The sequence below is a fragment of the Cupressus sempervirens genome, chromosome 9, assembly GCF_028749045.1.
Source record: "Cupressus sempervirens isolate cs-2001-9-10 chromosome 9, ASM2874904v1, whole genome shotgun sequence".
In the NCBI taxonomy this organism is placed as follows: Eukaryota; Viridiplantae; Streptophyta; class Pinopsida; order Cupressales; family Cupressaceae; genus Cupressus; species Cupressus sempervirens.
In genome coordinates, this window is record NC_143126.1 from 146,295,116 (window position 1) to 146,314,897 (window position 19,782).

General features: G+C 34.5%; 1 protein-coding gene across 1 annotated transcript; it reads right to left on the reverse strand.

Annotated features, from left to right (window-relative positions):
- Positions 1-6,556: 6,556 nt before the first annotated feature.
- LOC149537932 (putative disease resistance protein At5g47280) lies at positions 6,557-10,439 on the reverse strand. The gene is made up of 5 exons (XM_089802280.1): positions 9,257-10,439; positions 8,547-8,956; positions 8,044-8,399; positions 7,538-7,728; positions 6,557-7,397 (listed from the first exon to the last, which is right to left on the reverse strand). Exons 1-5 carry the CDS (start codon positions 10,104-10,106, stop codon positions 6,616-6,618), a joined length of 2,589 nt encoding a protein of 862 aa, XP_089658406.1. The 5' UTR covers positions 10,107-10,439; the 3' UTR covers positions 6,557-6,615.
- Between the last annotated feature and the right edge of the window lie 9,343 nt (positions 10,440-19,782).

A 19,782-nucleotide genomic window follows, 5' to 3' on the forward strand; every position in this document is an offset into this window, starting at 1 on the left:
TCAGTATCTTGTCTTTATCCAATATTACCAAACAAGCTGGCACGATCACCAACTCTAATACCACTATAATGTTTTGTTTAATGAGATTACCCTATGCAACCAACAAATTTAACATGCATGTCAGATCATCATATGGTAATATTTTAGTACAATACCAAATCTCACCTTGCCATTGTCTCACTACCATATGGAAAGACTTCCACACTCATACACATACAACTCTCTCCTCATCATACAGCCAACCTCCCTCTATACAAAAATACAATATTTCATCTTGCACAATCATTATCTCATCTATACACCCTCTACACTCACTCATACATCAAGCTCTCCTCTCACAACACACAACTTGCACTCGTACAAAGATATTAGATGGATTTTTCTAGATAGACATTAATGATGACCGTACATTACTTATACCCCCACTTGCGTAGATGCATGCTATGCATAGTGAGGTATTTGTTATGGATCAAAAAATAGACTAATAAATACATATTAAGTTATTATATTATAAATGGTAGAGCTCGCTTGATTGAAATAAAGAATTTTCTAATGACACAGATCAATCTAGATATTTATTTAGATTATCTTCATACTTACTAACTTGAACAATGAAGTACAAATGAAATACCTGATGTAGTATTTCCCATGACACAATAGAGTGGCTACTAACCACCTAAAATACAAATACAAAATAGGGAGAGTCTTCTACCTCTGAAACTACAACAGTATTGAACTCCACCTAGATTTGACAAATACAAATGAAGCACAAAATTCACCATGCCTATTAAAATGCCAAAATCGGCCTTATAAAGAGCCCTAAGAATTTTTGTGAAGGGTTATAATTGAGCTTGCACAACCTCAGTTTATAACTAAACTAATTAATAAAAAAGGCTCGTAGGATATTATAATTTTGGGGCCATACTAACAATTAAGTTAACTTTGAGTTATTTAATTATTTTAGGGATTTTACAACAATAAGCACAATGAGGTTTAATAACTCTAGTGTTCTACTTGTCTAGCTTTATTAGTTTGACAATTTTACAAGTCCCAAATATAACCTCCTATTCAAAAGTCATTTTATTAGTAAGGTCCATGAGACTAGATCCTGGACTTTCATAGACATGGGTAAATGAATTATTTGTCTTTGAATTTCCTTCAAGTTCCATTTCCTCATGTTTAGCATTATTTCCCTCTCAATTTTTTTTCTCAATATCCTTACTCTCAAGACTATCATCATAGTTAGAATTATTCTCTACAACCTCCTTCAACTTATCTTTTTTAGAAGACTAAGTGACAATTCTATGAAGGTGTCTCTTGTTACTTACATCCTTGGTGGCCTCATCCTTAGATCCCACCTCTTAAATAGTGAATTTGACTTTTTCTCTAGGAGATTTTTCCTTTTCTATTTGAAAGGCCCTTCCTTAGAACTAGTTTGATAGGAAGAATTTTTTAGGAATAATTTCTTAGACACTTCTTTTAGCTTGGTCCTAGTAGAGTGTCGATTTGGGGGGGGGGGGGTTGCAAAGGTCTCGATGGAAATGGTAAAGGTGAAAGATCAACCCTTGGTTAAGAGAGATGTGATTTTTCCTCTATCGCCTGACATTATCAACCACTTCACAAAATTTGTACCCTAGCTATCAAGTCTTTATATCTTGCTATCACTCTAGCTATCTATTCTCCTTCTTTCTCTCAATCTTCTACAATGAAACTTAGTCGAACTTCATATTCAACTTGGAGAAGATCTACACATGTATTTATTTCTCACTTTTATTGTTACTTTTTTATTATATTGCAATCTAGAATAGATCATTGTGTCTTGGATTATTAATATATTTGGTAGTAAGGGCTTTCGTCCCTCAACCGATATTTATTTTTATTGTTTGTCTTTTGTGTAGTAGGAAATTGGAGCCAATACATGAGAGGGATCCAATAGATGATATGTTAGGTAAACAAATTAGAGTAATACATGAACACAATAGATCTATAGTGGCACACTAAAAATATCCCATCAATGCATATCTCCAATAAGATACCTGTGAATTTAAAAAAAACCACTTATGTGGTGCCACATCAATGTCCATTGGACATAATTGAGTGCATACCTATGGGTCTTATGATTTTATGGGACCATTTTGGACACATTCAAAAAAATCATGCTAACATGGCATCATATTTGACCATGTGGAATTGAATTTTGTTTTTAAATAGGGGACTTAATGAATAAGATTATGTACAAGACTAAGAGTACTTTAAAATTTCTATATAGGTTTTTGAGAAGTATGACATTAGGGTGAGCCTGCACTAGCTCCTCTACCCTATGGATTCTCCTCCACTAAGAGGAGATTTATTCTTCAATTGTCTCCCTTTTATGTTATTACATCTATCTATCTAGCTATTTGTGGAAGTAGGAATATCAAAATAGGGGTTCGAGTGAGGTAGATCTCTATAAGATTCTAACATTTTTCCTATTTTCTATGTGTGTAGGTGATAAACAGGTACCCAAATTATGGACTTTGGATTATCCAAAGGTGTTTGTGACTCTATTGTTCTCTGGTGAATGAGACTACAACACAATGCACATATGTCCCTATGACACATTGTCATCCGAGGTCGAGAACTTTAAAATTTCCTTGTAAGTGTTTTATATGTATCTCTTCATGTTTCTATAGTCAAAATATCCATATCTGTTGTAATTTGTGATTTATTATCTTCCTTTTTGTATTAGTTTGATTCTTTATGCTCATCTTAGTTTATTTTAAATTGTTCATTTTATTTAAGTTATAGTTAATTTACTTAGATTAAAATTCTTGCGCCGCCCTGCCACCCCCCTCCCCCCACCCCCTAGTTATGCATGGTAGTAGAAGTGAGGTAGTGTAAAGATGACTTGATCTTACATAAGGTCTAAAGTCCCTTCCTCTACACAATCCTATGACACTAATATAATTTACCACAAGTACCCATTAGAGCAATAATTTTGATATATAATATAGTTAGAAGAAAAAATAACTATGAGTATAAAAGGGTTATCATTAGTGTTGGGAATTTGGCTGAGAGGTGAGTATGGAAATGCTTTGAGGTTGTCATTTAATGCAATATATATGATATATTTAGTGAGAAAATTATGGAGTTATGTTTTGGAGGAGATAACTTAGAAAATTGTCTAAGTGTTATAAAGAATAATTGATAGTAGAGACAACTTTTTGATTTGCAAAGTTCACAGAGAGCATATTGGCACATGCACACTTGAGGGAAGATAGAAAAGGGTATGATGATCCTATATGTCAGAGTGCATGTCATTATGAGTTGTACATACATAGTTATTAACTATTTATCAGTTGCAGTCATGTACAAACAAAACATAGAAGAGGCAAGTAAATGGTACTTTGTGTTAAGGAATTATTTTGGTTTACCAAAATCATTAATTAACTAATAAGGGACGACATCTTAGATGTTAACTCTAAATTAGAAAAAGTCAATTTTATATTTTGGGACACATGTGAAGATTGGAAGGTCAACATGACAAATCAGAAGGGTATAGAGGAAATATTTTTTTATGTGAAGTTGTGTGATGACTTTGGACATTGGAATGTACTTGCCATATGATGTGAACTTTATGTTAGAGCAGACAAAGGTTAGTATATGTGAAGTTATGTACAAAGAGATACAAAGGACAAATCATATATTGAAGATATCAACATTGTCAAGAGGTTTTTGTATCTATACCTTTTGTGTACATAATATATCATTATATATGCATGTTTGAATAGTGAGCTCATCTTATTACTTTTGTAATCGTAATACCAACTCCTAACAAAATTGAGGCTTCTAATAAGGACAAAGACACTATATTGATGTAGGAGACTCCTAATAAGGTTAATATCTTTCATAAGATACTTTTGATTAGTGGATCATTTTGTGGGTACCATCCACACCTGGGTTTTCCCTAGTTAACAAATAATGATATTATGAGTTGCATTGGGTTACTACTATGTTTTCTTTTTCAATTTAATCACATGTGCATGTTTTAAGATTGTTAAAGATATCCATAGTCAGGAAAACATTTGTGGAATACTGATTCACCTTCCCCCCCTCCCTCCCATGTTTTCTATTTCTAACAATTAGTTCTCACTACATGTTTGTTATGATGGATAAATATGAGTATATGATGATGTATAAATGGGTTGTCAGTTGGTTGGGTGGATCTATGGATACTCAATTGATTTTATACACCAATTCTTTTGGCATTAAATGGAACGAGAAATCAAGGGAAATAAGCTCTAACATGGTAGGAATTTTACTACAACCAAGTGATTCCCATATAACATTGTCAAAACATTTATTAGTTAACCTAGATTTTGGGATATTAAAGTAGTTAACATGGCTCACATATAGAAATATATTGCTATAGATGTTCAATCTATATCTATTTACCACAACACTCTTTTGGCTCTAGTATCCCCATGCCTAACCACAATGTAAAATAAATTACATTCTTTGATCATGTGGAGGTTGTAACACATGAAGTGTAAATGAGTTTGTGCTTTGTCTTAACATCTTGTTGAAATAATGCATCTTACCCTTTAAGATAGATGTCAAATGAAACAACTATGTACATTGATGTTTACTTTAAGATGTTCTTATCTATTTCTAAGAGCATTCCAAATCCCAAAAATATATTGTGTGGGGATAGTAAAATTGAATGTGTGAGTAATTGATATGTCTAGTCATGAGATGATTTGGCGTCATCTAATTAAGTTATGAAGGGTAAAATAGAGCTAAGTTTACCCCAAGCTATTAGACTTGAAGAATTGTAAACCATATGGATAGTAACATAGTCACAACATCTAGAACAATTATTAAACTAAGGCACACTAATGCTGCAAGTAACTGAAGCAATTGTATCCGTATTAAAAGGTGTACCATATAGAATTGATTGTATGTGTACACATAGTATTTTCAACAATGAATTTACTATTCAATAACATGTGTGAAGGCAATATTTTCAAAGGTAATATACAATTAGAATCAAGCACATTAAATCACTCTCCATAGAATAAATGTGAAAGTCACGACACCCCATCATAGAGGAGTGAAGGATGTCTAACTAAATGATAGATATTATGTCTAAATACAAATAAGTGTATATATGGTGATATATTGCTTTTATGGACAAGTCATCCCATTTGTATAATAACATGTTGCAAGTGAATTAAGGAAAATAGATAACACATCTAAAATATTATCACTAGTAATAGAAGCATGACTAAATGTGAAGGATAGAGAGCCATAAAATCCACAATTAAGAGAAAAGTATATCCAAAAGCAAGAAGTAACTAGGGGAGAGGACTGAGTACTTGAAGAGGTTCCAATGATTGTGATAGGAATTGTTGACTTGATACCTACACTTACTCTCTTAATGTCCTTGTTTTTTGACAACATTGCACCAATACTTGTGACTTTAAAGTTGTTAGTACAATGATGATTACCAAAAATTGAATGAAATGTACCCTTAATTGTAAAAAATAACCAATGATGTGATGCCACATCACCTTTGCAAATATGGGTACTTTTTTGTGTGACCATTGGTCTCACTTTTTATTTGGGCTATCTTGGATAACTTAGCAAAAAATATGCTGATGTGGCATCATAATTGATGATGTGGACTTGAAACCTTAGTTATAAGTAGACGACTCAACAATTAAGCTATGTAAAAAAATTGAGAGTTATTTGAAATTTTCACATAAATTTTTGATAAATGCGAAGTTAGAACACTAATCCTCTCCCCTATGCAATGAAATTTTTTTATATATAAGAAAGTAGTCTTAGAAGAGATTAGAAATATATGTAAAAGATAAACCCTAAGGCTATTACAAGGATGTGATGATGGGCGACGTAGTACAGATGCCTACAGATTTATTAAAAGGTTAATTTATGGGTGACAAATTTATTAAAACACTACTTTAGCCTTACATTAATTAATATAATATATGGGCGTCAAGTGAGATCTCTTGCAAACAATACACTGATAAGAATGCACATACACATTTACAACACTTAAACACGACTCCATTTTAAAACTACCCCAAAAGACCACCTTGAATATACCCTCTTGAGATTAACTGAAATAGCACATGTCGGGTTATCAATAGACATTGTTGCAGGTCAATGAAAAGAAAATGCATAGCTAAATCGTCATTGTTAGCCATTGGCTTTCTTCCTATAACTAAAAGTTCTACCATCTCTAACAAATCTCCAAATCTGTATTACAGATATAGACTCACAGTTACAATGCTTAACCGGTATCAGGGTCTTATGCTATCACATTTCACCTAAAGTTGTTGTTTCAAATCCCGTCTCATAAGGTTTACTTGAAAATGCAAGATCAAATAAAATTTCTTATTCATTAAAGCTCTAAAAATTTCATAAGAAATGTTCTTCTAGAATGCAAACTAACATTGGGCCTAAACAATCAGACATATTAGCTGTTACTTTTGTGTAAATTTCATCTGAAAAGGAAAAGCTTAGGAAATTGAGGAGCTCAAGACCAGCAAACCAGAAAACTAACATGGCACAGTTTATTCTCCAATAAATTATCTACAACACATCAAAACTCTAATTTTCATTACAAATGTCCAAATCCAGCCAATCCAAATTAGGTTCTTGCTCCACAACAGCCTGAACTTTAAGGTCAGTCCTGGAGTTCATTTTGAACAGCTTCTCATGCTTCTCATCACAAATCACAAGTTTAAGAGATGGCAATTTGGCTACTGTTTGAAGAGTTTCCTTCAGGTCACAGTGTTCCATCCTGTTCACATTCAAACTTATGCACGAAGAGATGTCAAGGAATCTTAGTTTTTTCAGATTGCAGATGGAGGATGGCAATGCTTTCAAGCTTGGTGATTCAAACAATCTTATTTGCTTAAGTGATTCAAGACTAGCCATCTCATCAGGTAACTTTGCAAGGCGATGGCAATGAGTTACTGACAACCTTTTCAGGGAAACTGAAGAACAGAGTCCTGCTGGTAACTCTTCAAGATCAATGCAGTAGCTCACATTAAATTCCAAAAGCCCAGGAAGGTTGAATGTTTTATCTCTATCAAGGCTCTCACATAGACTCATGTTTATTTTCTCCAAGCTCTTCAAGCCCTTGCATTCCTCAGGAACTATCAGCCTTTCAAGATGCAGAGTTTTAAGTTGAGAAAGTTCCTGAAATCCGGCCACTCCGCCGAGCTTGCTTCGTTTTGCTCCATCAGTGTTATGGATTATTAGAACCTTGAGATTCTTCATTGTGTGCAAAAACGTTGGAATACAATATTTACTTGCAGTGAAATATAAAACTAGTGCTTTCGCCTTAGGGAATTCCATTTTGGGCCAATCTGAGTCCTCCATTGTCCCTATACGTCCCCAACAAACATGGAAGTCAAGCTATGCTATGTATATTTTTGTAAAACATGAATCTATCAAAATTTTGGTATAATAAGCAAAATCATAGGGAAGCTTCAATCAGAATCTGAAGATCAGTTAGAGGAGTTACCTGTGTGAATTGAAACAATATGGGCTTTAGATGAAAGATTTTCCCACTCTGAGGGCAAGTGATTTTTCATTTTAGGCATATATAGCCTCCTACTATTGGCCTGGTTCGCCAAATACAGGGCCAAATCTCTCATTATATCATGTTGGGAAATGGCATATGCATCCATACTGTCATCTGTAATCTCCGAGACCCTGGTATGACATGTTATGCTATAAGAAACTGCAAAATTAAATTGATCAAATAATCTTATCTATCACATGTCAGGTGAAGTTAAGAAGGATTTAGCTTTCTTTCCTCCAAATGAAGATCTGTTCTTCCACTCAAGTCCGACTTTCTATGCAATTCAATAATATTAAACTCCCATTCAAAATGTTTCGAGCTTCTATATGATGAGGCAAACCTTTTATTTCAAAATTGTTCTCAGAATTCCTTTCATCAAGCAAATTTGGTATCAAGCACAAGATGTGTAGATATTGAACAGTTTTCTGAGTAGGAATGATCCTTACCCGGTATTCTTCTTCAATTCCAACAGATGACGATCTGCAAACTTCCCTAGAAGCACCTTGGCTTGGCCCAACTTCATTCCACGAACATAAATCCAAATGTCTAACAATGCCTTTGCAGGAATGACTTTTCTTTGTGGGAATGCACCCAGATCCAAGAAGCACTCTTTTTCATAATCGTTCAACACATTAATGCTTGTTTTCAATTTATTGAGAAGGTTCTGTTTGTGATTATCGTTGAATGAACCTCCTGCTGAAAGCCCTTTCTCAGCTCGTTTCCAATCACAGTCAGATTTACCATAGAGAGAGCTACCAATTACTTTAAGAGCTAGTGGCAGACCATTACACTCCTGCTGCACCTGTACATGAATACAAGTAAATGAAGAATGCAGACATGGAGTATACAGTTGATTAGAACAATTAAATGAAGAATGCAGACATGGAGTATACAGTTGATTAGAACAATTAAATGAAGAACAGGCGAGGTATTGTGAGTAGCAGGTTACCTTTTTGACCAGTTTTTTATCATGACCAATTGGAACGAAAGTTTTGTCAAAGGCATAGTGGCAGAAAAGTGACAGAGCATGCTCCGCTTGTAAAACTGGTAGCTCATAAATGCGTGTGTTGGGCCCATTAGTGATGACTTCTCTATCTCTGGTGGTTATTAGAGTCTTGTATTGCTTCTCTTCAAACATCAGTTTCTCCAGGTGATCTGTCGACCAAATGTCATCCAATACTACTAGAATGGGTTGATTTATTGACTTTATTTGCGATTGCAATTCTTTATGTGCATTGGGAACATTTGTAAAGTCAGGTGATGTCCCACCAAGAATCTTTTTCCACATGATCTTGAGGGTGGCTAGGAGATCCGGGCTTTCTGAAACCTCAATGTATATTACTGTATCTTTAAAGTATTCTGCAAATCACGAGAAATAGAAGGATTCATTTTCCTCTTTAGAAGTTCAAAACATAGTGAAACTGAAAGGGCACAAATTCGGGAGTTACAAATACATGTTTAAACTGGAAGGGCTTAACAGCCGGTAGCATATTCTAAGTTTTGCTAAGCGCTTCATACCCAAAGCTTAATAGGAGCTACCAAATGCAAAACTAGCAGAAATTCAAGTGCATAAAGAATTCAGAAGCATTAAGATGCATTGTGTTTTGGGGACAATTATGCAATTGAAATAATATAAATCATAAAGGTCACTGCTGTTACCTCTGATTTCAGCTTGATTACAAACGGCAGCAGCAAGTGTGGATTTTCCCGCGCCTCCCATGGCTGTAACCCCAACCACATTCACCCTGTCGTCCAACAAAATCTTCTTCAATTCAATAATGTGTTCACCAAAACCCAGAAATCCACTCGGCGTATCAGGGGGGCTACAGAAATCAGGAGATTTGCAGAGGTTCCCATCCTGCCGTAATCTCTCAATTTGCTGTTCCTCAAACTTGGTCATGAAAATCTGCAACTCTTGATGCACAGTTTCCACCAGAGATTGCGCCCCATTTTCCACCGCTCTACCCAAATTTTGCACCCCGGTTTCCACAGCTTCACCCAGGCTTACCACTGCTTTATGCACAGCATCCACCTTTTCACGCACATTTTCCATTCCTTCATTCATAATTTCCAGTTGGGTGGAGAGATGAACCTGCGCATTGAGCATGTCCTCCTGAAGGGCACGCACAATTCCCAATTGGGTGGAGAGAAGTTCCTGTGCGCGCGCCATGACGATTTGAAGGTCATTTCGAATGAATTCGTTAATAGAACTCTCCAGCTTCTTAACGCGGTCGTTGATCTGGATTTTCAGGATGGGATTTCGAGTCGTTTTGTGATCTGCTACCAGCTGATTCACCTCCACGAGATTGTCGCGGAATTCTTGGAACTTTCTCAGTGATAAATTCGATGAGGTCTCCGAATTCGATTCACATATCTCTTTGACGATGGGCAACAAATTATTCACAATCTGTTCGAGTCTCTTACAATCAGACCCGCGCAGACCTTTGTAAATGAATACACTGCCTTTCCAAAGGCCTTTCAAGCCAAGCTCCAAGGCCATTTCCTCCATTGTCAAACTGCTTTCCTACCAAAAGTAGCTGATCTGATAAATAGCAGGATGAAGCAGGGGCAGCTGCAGGAAAATGTCAATTCAGGAGTAGATATGCGTGCAACCTCACATTTCCCCCCTCTCCCTCGTCCTTTTCTCTTTTCGGCTATGCGACTAATCCTAAGTTTTTGTTACTTTTTAATCGTCTTGACCCTGCAACTATCCTAATTTTCTAACCCGAGGACACAATATAATTCATAAACACTCTTCCCTGAAACAATCTTAACTTTCTACGATGAGCACAGAAAAAGCAATACTACCTTGCGTAGGAAATTGATATCATCAAATATGAAATGATTTAAACAATCTCATTCGAGACTTAATGGCAGATGTCGCAAGCAATGCACAACTTCGCGCTTGTGATTGGAATAATTCAGTCTCTTCGTTGGAATAAGGGAGAAAGGGAGAAGTATTCGTAAACGACTTACTCCATTACTTTTTAAATTCTTCCATTACTTTTAAATTCTTCCATTACATCATGTAGCGTACACAGAATTCCAGTGGTACGCGGGTAAGCTCAAGACAAAACGCAAAATTCGAATACATATCAGACTTTTTATCAAATTTTCAGTTGCATATTTTGTAATGGAAAACATCAATAAATTTGAGACGAAAATGACAGTTTTTCGTGAAACTGGAACAAAGATGAATTTGACTTTTTTTCCGTCCTTGGTACGTTTTGTCTTCAGCTTAGCCAAAGTCATTCCCATAGAAAAGGGAAAACTTTGGGAAGAGTTCATTATTATTTGATATCATACAAATGTAAATTATATCTTAAGTTGAATAGTTTATAGGGCACATATTACTTTACCATGAGATTTTCCTTTTTTAATTGTTGATTCATTTTATTAGTTCCCATATGCAAATTATGTTACATTGGTGAATCATATTCAAGAAATTTTTTCAACATGTCTATACTTCTTAAGTTTAATAAATTTTTAGGATATTAAAAATATTAATTAGCATTTTGTTGATTGGTTGAAAGTAAAAATAGCGAGAAAATTTTTTATTTTTCAGTAAAAATAAAAACAAACAAATTATCTTCTGAAAAGTAGTAAGGTTATAAGTCTTTAAATTTATATTGTCTTTGATTCTAGAAGTTTCTTGGTTGCACCTAAACTCTCCAAATCCTTCTAGCACATGGAAAGCATTGCTAATGACATGGTTCCTTTGACATTTCCTGTGAATAAACACTCTCTACCTTTACAATATGTGGAGCAATGACATGGTTCCTTTGACATTTCCTGTGAATAAACACTCTCTACCTTTACAATATGTGGGTTTTCCTCTAACATTTCTTGTGAAAAAGCCCTCTCCATCTTTATAGTCTCTGGGTTTGAGAATTTGTGCACGGGTTAGACTTAGAGCTTTCAAGATTCAAACAATCATTATGGTGATTAAAATGAGGGTTTTGTAGGTTTGAATAGTGTTTTGAAGGTTTTGAGAAGGGTTTTGCACAATTCTCAAATCTAGCACTGTAATTGTTGGTGTTACATTTGTGGTACAAGTACACAAAAATCGATGTGTGTCTGATATAATCACCATTAGCTTCCTCAAAAAACCACTTTCAACGAGTTGGGTGCCTTTTTGTTAGATTTTCAATTCTTGCAATATTCACCTTATCATATATTTTTCCCCATTAATTTGGCTTTTTGTATATATAATATGCTTCCTCTTAAGTTTCAGGGCATGCCAAAACCCTATTATATCAATAGTCACCATATTGTTTTTGTCCAAGGTTTGAAGCCATTTTTGGGATTAGGCATGCAATTTGTTTGACCCTATTTATATGTGTCAAACGAGGGTTGAAGGACCTTGATCTTTTGTGCCAATGTTTGAAACCCATCAATTATATTCACGAGTTAAGAATTTGTCGTTTCTTTGATTTTATGTTTAATTACTCATACTCAAAGATTAATCTTGTTGTCAACCAATTTTCAGGTTTCTTATTATTTTGTACGTTTTTTTTTGGTCAAACAATATACATCTATAACTTTTTTCCACTGGCTTTACAAAGTCAAGAGCTCATCTTCGACTAATTTTGCTGGTACACATTCTATACCTCAAAGTTGTTCAGAAGCTGAACTTGAACTAGAACAAAATAAAATGACATTTCAACACTAAGCCCCAACAGATAAGATGTTGGTTTAAATTTATTCTTCTAATGAATTTAAGCTTTGTGTGTGGTTTATTTGGTTGAAAGATCTTGGAATATTTCAAATCCACATATATAGATCTAAACGCTGCATAAATTACAATCAAACCTCTACATTTTTCTAAAAGCTCATACAAGAGGCAATATATGTGCAGTATATAGTAGGATCAACATTACAATGCTTTGAAAATTCTACAATATAGTCTTAATGTGCCCATACTTTTGTCAAAATGGAAAATAGAAATCTGAGATGAAAATTCAAATTTTACATTGTAGAGAGTAAAATTGGCTACATGGTTAAGGCCTTAAATACAATATCCTTTCATTCATTTCTTTTTGGTGAAGTGATTGTGCCCCTCCATTTTTCTTCAGTAGGCATGGATGAAGCTGTGTACATATGTCAGTAACCAATTCTTTAGTCTTAGGGGCACCATTAAGGGTCCGTTTGGTTGCTAGAATAGGAAATTAAGAATATGTTTTGTATTCTTTGTTTGGCGCGCTAAATCAAAATTAGAAATAGGAATACGTACTCTCATTTTACTCCTTAAATGAGCATATGCCCATTCCAAAAATACTTATTATTGAAATAGGCTATTCCTATTCCCAATTTCAAATTTTCAAAATTAATAATTTTGTGGAGTTTCTAGTTACGCACGGGTATGTTGGGTACGTCTTATATTAACTTGGTTAAAGTGCAACATTTTACGACAACATTTTTCCTGAGTACCGCGGTTTCCCATACATCGTGTCGAGCACAATTACAAGTACGATGAATTGAAGGCACTAGTTGCTATTGAGGGATTTGTATTGAAATTTATGCGATGTCTTGAACGAACCTACAACATAAGCAACATCATTCTGCATATTCTCTACGTCAACAATTACACCATCATATATGTCTTCCTTGGCTTTCAACAATTCACATGTTTCGTTCAAAATTATTTTGACATTGTTAATGGTAGCAGATACCTTATTCATGGTGAATGTCATCGTGTTGTTTAAGCATCAATCTGCCAATAGAAATGATTAGGAGCATGGCAGTGAACCATTGTGTTTTACTCTTGTGTTGACATCCCACTTTTTCATACCATGACCTGTACAATTGCATTACAAAGGCGACATCTAGGGTGGAAGATTAGGCTCTGCACCATAAAAGACTTTAAATGGTATTGCATGTTGTTGACCTTAACTCAATGGAGAGGGAGAGAGGATATCAAACACGTATATTTCTTCCATCTTAGATCACTACATTACCCACCAGTTTTGTGAACAAGCAGCAACGCTAACATCTTAGAAATCAACCCATCTCTCAACGAAGGGAACCAATTGCTATGCCTCTTAGCATATATTAAAACAGTTTCCAAAAACAAATTGTCGATAGAATGTTTATTCTAAGAATGGCTACACAATGAAATATTACTTGGATCTCCATTAGAAAGCTCAGAGACTTCTTCCTCATTTCAATTTCAATTTTGTACAACTAAATAATGGATTAACATATTCTCAATCAAATTTTAGGTGAATCAAACAAGATTATGATTTCCATTTTCCATTCCCATTCCCATCTTCAATTCTAATTTCCAGTTCCTATGCCTACAACCAAACAGGCCCTAAAGTAATTATACAAACTACAATTATTTTGAGTGAACCCAACATATCCCAACCATTTAATATGTTGAAGTTGATCAATCACTTCCATCATATTAGGCATGCCATCCTTTTCAAAAACAAGGCATCTGAAAGCCAATTCAACCATCCTACACACCATGTCTCTAACTAGGGGCTTCACTAGTCTCCAACTTTACATCCAGACTATCCTTAGACTTGCAAATTTAGTGGATAAATATCTTGGAAGAGTTGAATAAAAGTAAATTAGGAAATCATTATATCTCTATATTTTGAAGAAATAATATTTTGAGAGAAAATAAAACAGAAGAGGTCATGGTGGAAGATCTAGTAGATAGTTTTATGGAAGCATAAATGAAGATCAGAAGAAAAAGGATGAGACCAACAATAACAGTTAGAACTAGAGGGAAACAATTTCAATCATTTTCATAATCAAATAATAGAGATCAAGAGGAAGAGGAAGAGGACAAGGATCAAGAAGAGGAGGCTTCTATATAACATGTTTTGTTGTAGAGAAGAGGGTCATAGAGCATTTGAATTCCCTCAATGCTAAGGAAGGATAGATAGGAGAATTGATGACCAAGCCAAAGTTGCACATATGGATAAAGATGTCAAATCATCACATTCTAAAGATTTTGAAAGATAAGTCGTAGTTAATAGAAGAGTCTTGCTAGGTAGAGAAAATGAACTAGATCAAAGGAGGAATTTATTTCACACTAGGTACAAGTGTGAAGATAAGTGTTGTGATGGTGGAAGCATTGACAATTTGGTATCAGAAGAGATGGCCAAAAATTTAAAGCTCAAGATGTAGAAAGACTTGCAATGGATGCTTAGGTAAAGGATGACCACAGGGTCATGGTTAGTGAACAATGCATAGTGAAGTTCAAGATTGGCAGCTACCATGATGAGGTACTATGCAATATCATACTCATGGATGCATGACATATGTTGTGGAAGTTTGATAGACGTATTATACATGATGGTTGTGTGAATACCTATTCCCTAATAAAGGATGGTGTGAGACATAGGCTAAAGCCATTAAATGATACAAAGGAGAAGGAACTCTTTCTAGTTTTAGCTTCTTTATTGCTTTCAAAGACACAACATTGTTAGTAGAACCAAAATCAACAATAACTTTGCAAAGCTTAGATTGGATCTTACAATAGATCCTAAATAGGGATCTCCTTTAGGGTAGTTCATCTCCAACCAATACCTTGAATAAATTCCTTCTATTCATCATACTTTCTCCCACTTCAGAAGCCTATTGCATCGCTAGTGAGTTCACATCCTTGTATCCTCTTGAATTAATGTGGTTCTACTCACACCTCCATGGGAAGTTTATTGTTTTATTGCACATCTATATGATGGATGTCATATCTAGTTTCATTTGTAGCACCTTCCTCCAAAGGAATTGGGTCCTCTCCCTAACCTAGTAGACCTTCCTCTTCTAATACTTGAGTCCCCAACTTTCTCTCCTTGGCCAGAATATTCTTAAGACTTTTGGCCTATTTTTTTCCCTCCTAAGCTACCTCTACCCCTAAAATTTCTTCCTCCACTATGTTATTCACCCTTCCTCTTCAACTTCTCCTCTACCCTTAGGTCCAATTAGAAATATCTATTTATTGTCTTGGGTGTTAGGATGCTAATCTCACCTTGGATGTTCACCCTCAATCCATTCAAGTACCTAGCTACCTTTTCTGACTCCTTTGGTCTCTTAGACCTAAGACTTATCTTATGAAACTCCTCTATATAGGCACTTGAATCAAGATCCCATTGTTTAAGATTTTTCAGCTTCTTATACATGTGCACCTCAGAGTCAACTAGCATAAACTATTTTTTCCCTTAATTTTTTCCCATGATGCTATCAAGTTACTTCCTTCCTTCACTCTCTCTCATTGTACATAGTACCACCATGTGAGACCCTTTCAATCTTTCATTTTCCAACTTGACTCTTTTGTCCTTTGAGACCTCCTTGTATTCAATTTTTTTTTAGGGACTTAATATAGTCTATCACCTCTTTTTATCCATGCTTCCACTAAACATAGGTAGAACACCTATGACATCCCTACCTTCTAACTTTAAGGCATACACAAATGCCTTATCTTCTATAGGAGACTCCACCACCTACCAAGGGGCTTCTTCATCTCTTTCTTCCCCTTTCACATCAGTTTCACACTCACATGAACTTTTTCTTTATCCTTTCCTCTCTTCAACTCTTCTAACTTGGCTTCAAGCATTTCCTCAATAATATTTTTGACTACATCTTGCAAAATTCTTTTGGGAGGCATTGTCTTAGCCTTTTTTTCTACACCTTCTATTGGCATACGACAAGACCACACCACCCAAATGATCTAATTCTTCCTCTAGTACTACTATAATGAGGAGATAATAGATAACCTTCCTCTATACTCATTCAAAAACTCATCCTTAAGATTCATGCTTGGTGCTCCATGGTTCCCTTATATTTAAACCAATGTATTATAGTCCCTATCACTTCTTTGAATTTTATTTTGGGAAGCCTTAGAACTTTACAAATTGATCCCACAAACAAATCTCCTTGACTATCTTGCTTAGCCTTATGGTTTAGGCTTGTTTTAGGGGTTTGAATGACAAAATGGATACCATGATCTCCCTAGATTGTAGAATTCACATTTTCCTTCTCTTTTGGACCAATACCATTCAATTTGGCCACAACAAATTGAACTTACAAACTATTGATGACTACTTACATCAAAAAAGGCCTACTTTCCTTGTAGCCATGTCAACTCAATTTTTGGACTTTAAGTTTTGATACTCCTTGCACCTGATCAAACCAATGACCATTCTAGATACCCTTTTGGGGGTTCTACAAAATTTTGCAACCAATTTCAAAGTGGATAACTAAGTGGGTGAACTTAGACTGATCACAGTTAGATATTAGCCTTATTAAGCCTTGCTATAGCTACAATTGTGCTCCACAACTTGTTTCTCTCCAATTTACTACTTTGGGATTGTTTCTAATTCTTTATCATCATTGATAAAAACTTCGTCATTCATCCAAACCCCTTCTACCATAATAAATTCTTTAATTTCTTTCTCTCATGCCAAACTAGGTATTTCACATTTGGATGTTATGCCCAAGGCTTGCTACAAAAAGTATTCATTTCATTGAATTAATATGCCCCCACTAGAATGTTAATACACATCATATGACCTATCGTTCCCTAAGGTTTCAAAAAATTTGGCCAGAGGAAGATAGGTCAAATCTTTTCATTTCTACCAAACCCTAGGAAAATGAGGGTTTTAGACCACTTGATAAAAAATTGCTTGCTAAATTAGATGTAATGACCTCTAGAACTTTAAATAGACTTAAAATAAAGATAATTTAGCGAGGTTACCATATCTACAATTCAAACATATCTACCAATCTAAGCCACCAAAGCAAAGTAAATATTTATTGTGGATGTTTCTTGCAAAACAAAACAAGATCTCTTCATCAACAACCAAAATTCACATTACATTTTTTGACTCAATTGCATGAGGATTACATGGATTCCAACCAATGGTTACAACCACCTACAAACAATTTTGAATGACTTGACCATTGGATTAGTAAAATGCCCACAATTATAAAAGTTGTAATGAAACTTTGGGCATTTTCCATATCTAACTATTTCGTAACCTTTGTTGGCTTAAATCTTGCTAAAACATGTCAAAAATAACTCGATTACATCATTTCCCTTTATCTCTTACCAATTTTTGGCCATTTGACCCATATCAACACTATTAGTCCTAATATTTGTTCTATTGGATAACTTTGGCCCAAAGTGGGCTTACAATTATCTTTGTTCTATTACATTTTCATCCTTTATAACCCCTTGTGCCTTATTACATGTCCCCTACTCAACTTGAGTACCAAATCTACTCTGTCTTTCAATTTTTTATTTCAGTGCTCCTACACCAAATCCTCATCCCTCTCTATATGATCTTCCCTTTTTCTTTTCATCTCACCTTATTTCTCTTTGCTTGTTCTCAATTTTCTTGTTAAATGTTTCTTTAATATTCAAGGCAACCTAATATGCATCTTTCATTTTTTGAAATCTCACCAAATTCATCTCTTCTGGTATACCTAGTTTCAACCTATGGATTTATTTCAATATACTCTTCTTTCTAGTTTTCTAAATGACCAATTTAGAGCAAATATTTGTAAAAGTCTATTGTATATTGTTTCACCATTCTTCCTCCTTGTTTGAGGCTGCATTTTCTTTAACTCCTAGTTTAATTCATGGTCTATAGGGATAACTTTCACATTCCTTTCTAGAAATCATTCAATCCCATTTTGTAATCTTGTCTTTACTTCCTCTTCCTCTTTTAAGATACACCTCTTTCCACCAAAACAAAAATGCATTCAAACTCAAAATACTCTTCAATACTCTTCTTTTTCATTTATCAAATCAATTAATTCTTTAGGGTTTAGATTTCTACTAGATGCAGGGACATCAATCTTTCATCTCTTTCTTATTCTTGGTGATACCCTCATGAAAGGATCATTCACAATTATTCCTTCATTTTCTTCACCACCTATATAGTTTTCATTTTCTATAGCTTTATCTTCTTTACTCCTAACTGAACTCTTATTTGAGAAAAATATCTTCTAATCTTTTTTTTTAATCTAAATCTTCAACTTGCCTTCACAAGCCTCTAAAATCATCACTATAGCTTGGAGGATTTCTTCCTCCATTTCTAATTTCTACACGAATCATGGGGGCTCCTCTTGCATAACCACAAGCTTATTCTTAGAGTAAACTACCTCCTTCAAATTAATTTGGTTTCACATTTAGAATCTTTTAGCTCTAAAAGTAAGAGGGTATAACATCCTTTAACAAACATATGGAAGACACTTCAATATTAATATAAATATGATTCTTAAACTGGAAAATAAGTTTGCTTGAGCACCAAACTAATGAATAAAAAAATCAGTGAAAATGTTATTGCAATGTGGAACAATTTTACACAACAAAGAGACTAGCATATTGGCTTCTCATCACAACATTCAAATCTAATCAATGGCTTTCTTTAGACCTACAACAATAATGCCCTTTTCCACCCTCAGAACCAAAAACCAAAACAATTTGCAATTTGTGTCATATTTGTATAAAAATGAGAATTCTCAAGTTTCATCCAAAATAGAAAAATTTAAACTCCCTCGAACCAAGAAGAAAAGTCTCTAAAGAAAAATCAAATTCCCTAAGGGATAAATTCCAATGTGCTCCTTATGAGTGGACTCTAATATTGAACACTAACATTTAAGAATCAATGTAAAGGAATTTGAGATTTGAAAAAAGATTATCCCTCCCTCCACCCTTTTGCCCCCTAGATGTCTTACACCAATAATTGAAAGGGTGAGGAGAGTGTGGTGTTTTCATGACATGTTTCAAAAATGGAACCATTTGCTTCTTGAACTCATAAAATATACTTTCTCGGTAGACAATGAAAGTGGGATCAAGATAAATCTTTGAACATACTTCATATTTGATTGAAAATAAAAAATATATAATTTTAAAAAATTTAGTTAATTAATAAATACAACATTCTACATAATTAGTTGAAGACCTATACTTTAGTAAGTGATTTATTCCATTTATTTATTATTCAAATTGTGTATTTTGTATACCTCTCTCACATCTTGATGATGGATCATTAAGTGTAATCCAAAATATCGATGTAAACAAATTTACAAAACTGAATTGAGAAACATACATTCTAATATTATTTGATATTCAATGGATCTATATATGACTCTCAAAACACCAAGATACATTTCTAGACTAGAATTTTGGATCCATCTATGACTATCCAACTAACTAATTACATAAT

What these genes read in the sequence shown, in the direction of transcription:
- LOC149537932 (XM_089802280.1), bottom strand. Translation starts at nt 10,106, where the DNA reads ATGGAGGAAATGGCCTTGGAGCTTGGCTTGAAAGGCCTTTGGAAAGGC. An exon ending in TAATCAAGCTGAAATCAGAG is followed by an intron (nt 8,957 to 9,256) that starts GTAACAGCAGTG and finishes CGTGATTTGCAG; the next exon opens with AATACTTTAAAGATACAGTA. An exon ending in ATAAAAAACTGGTCAAAAAG is followed by an intron (nt 8,400 to 8,546) that starts GTAACCTGCTAC and finishes ATTCATGTACAG; the next exon opens with GTGCAGCAGGAGTGTAATGG.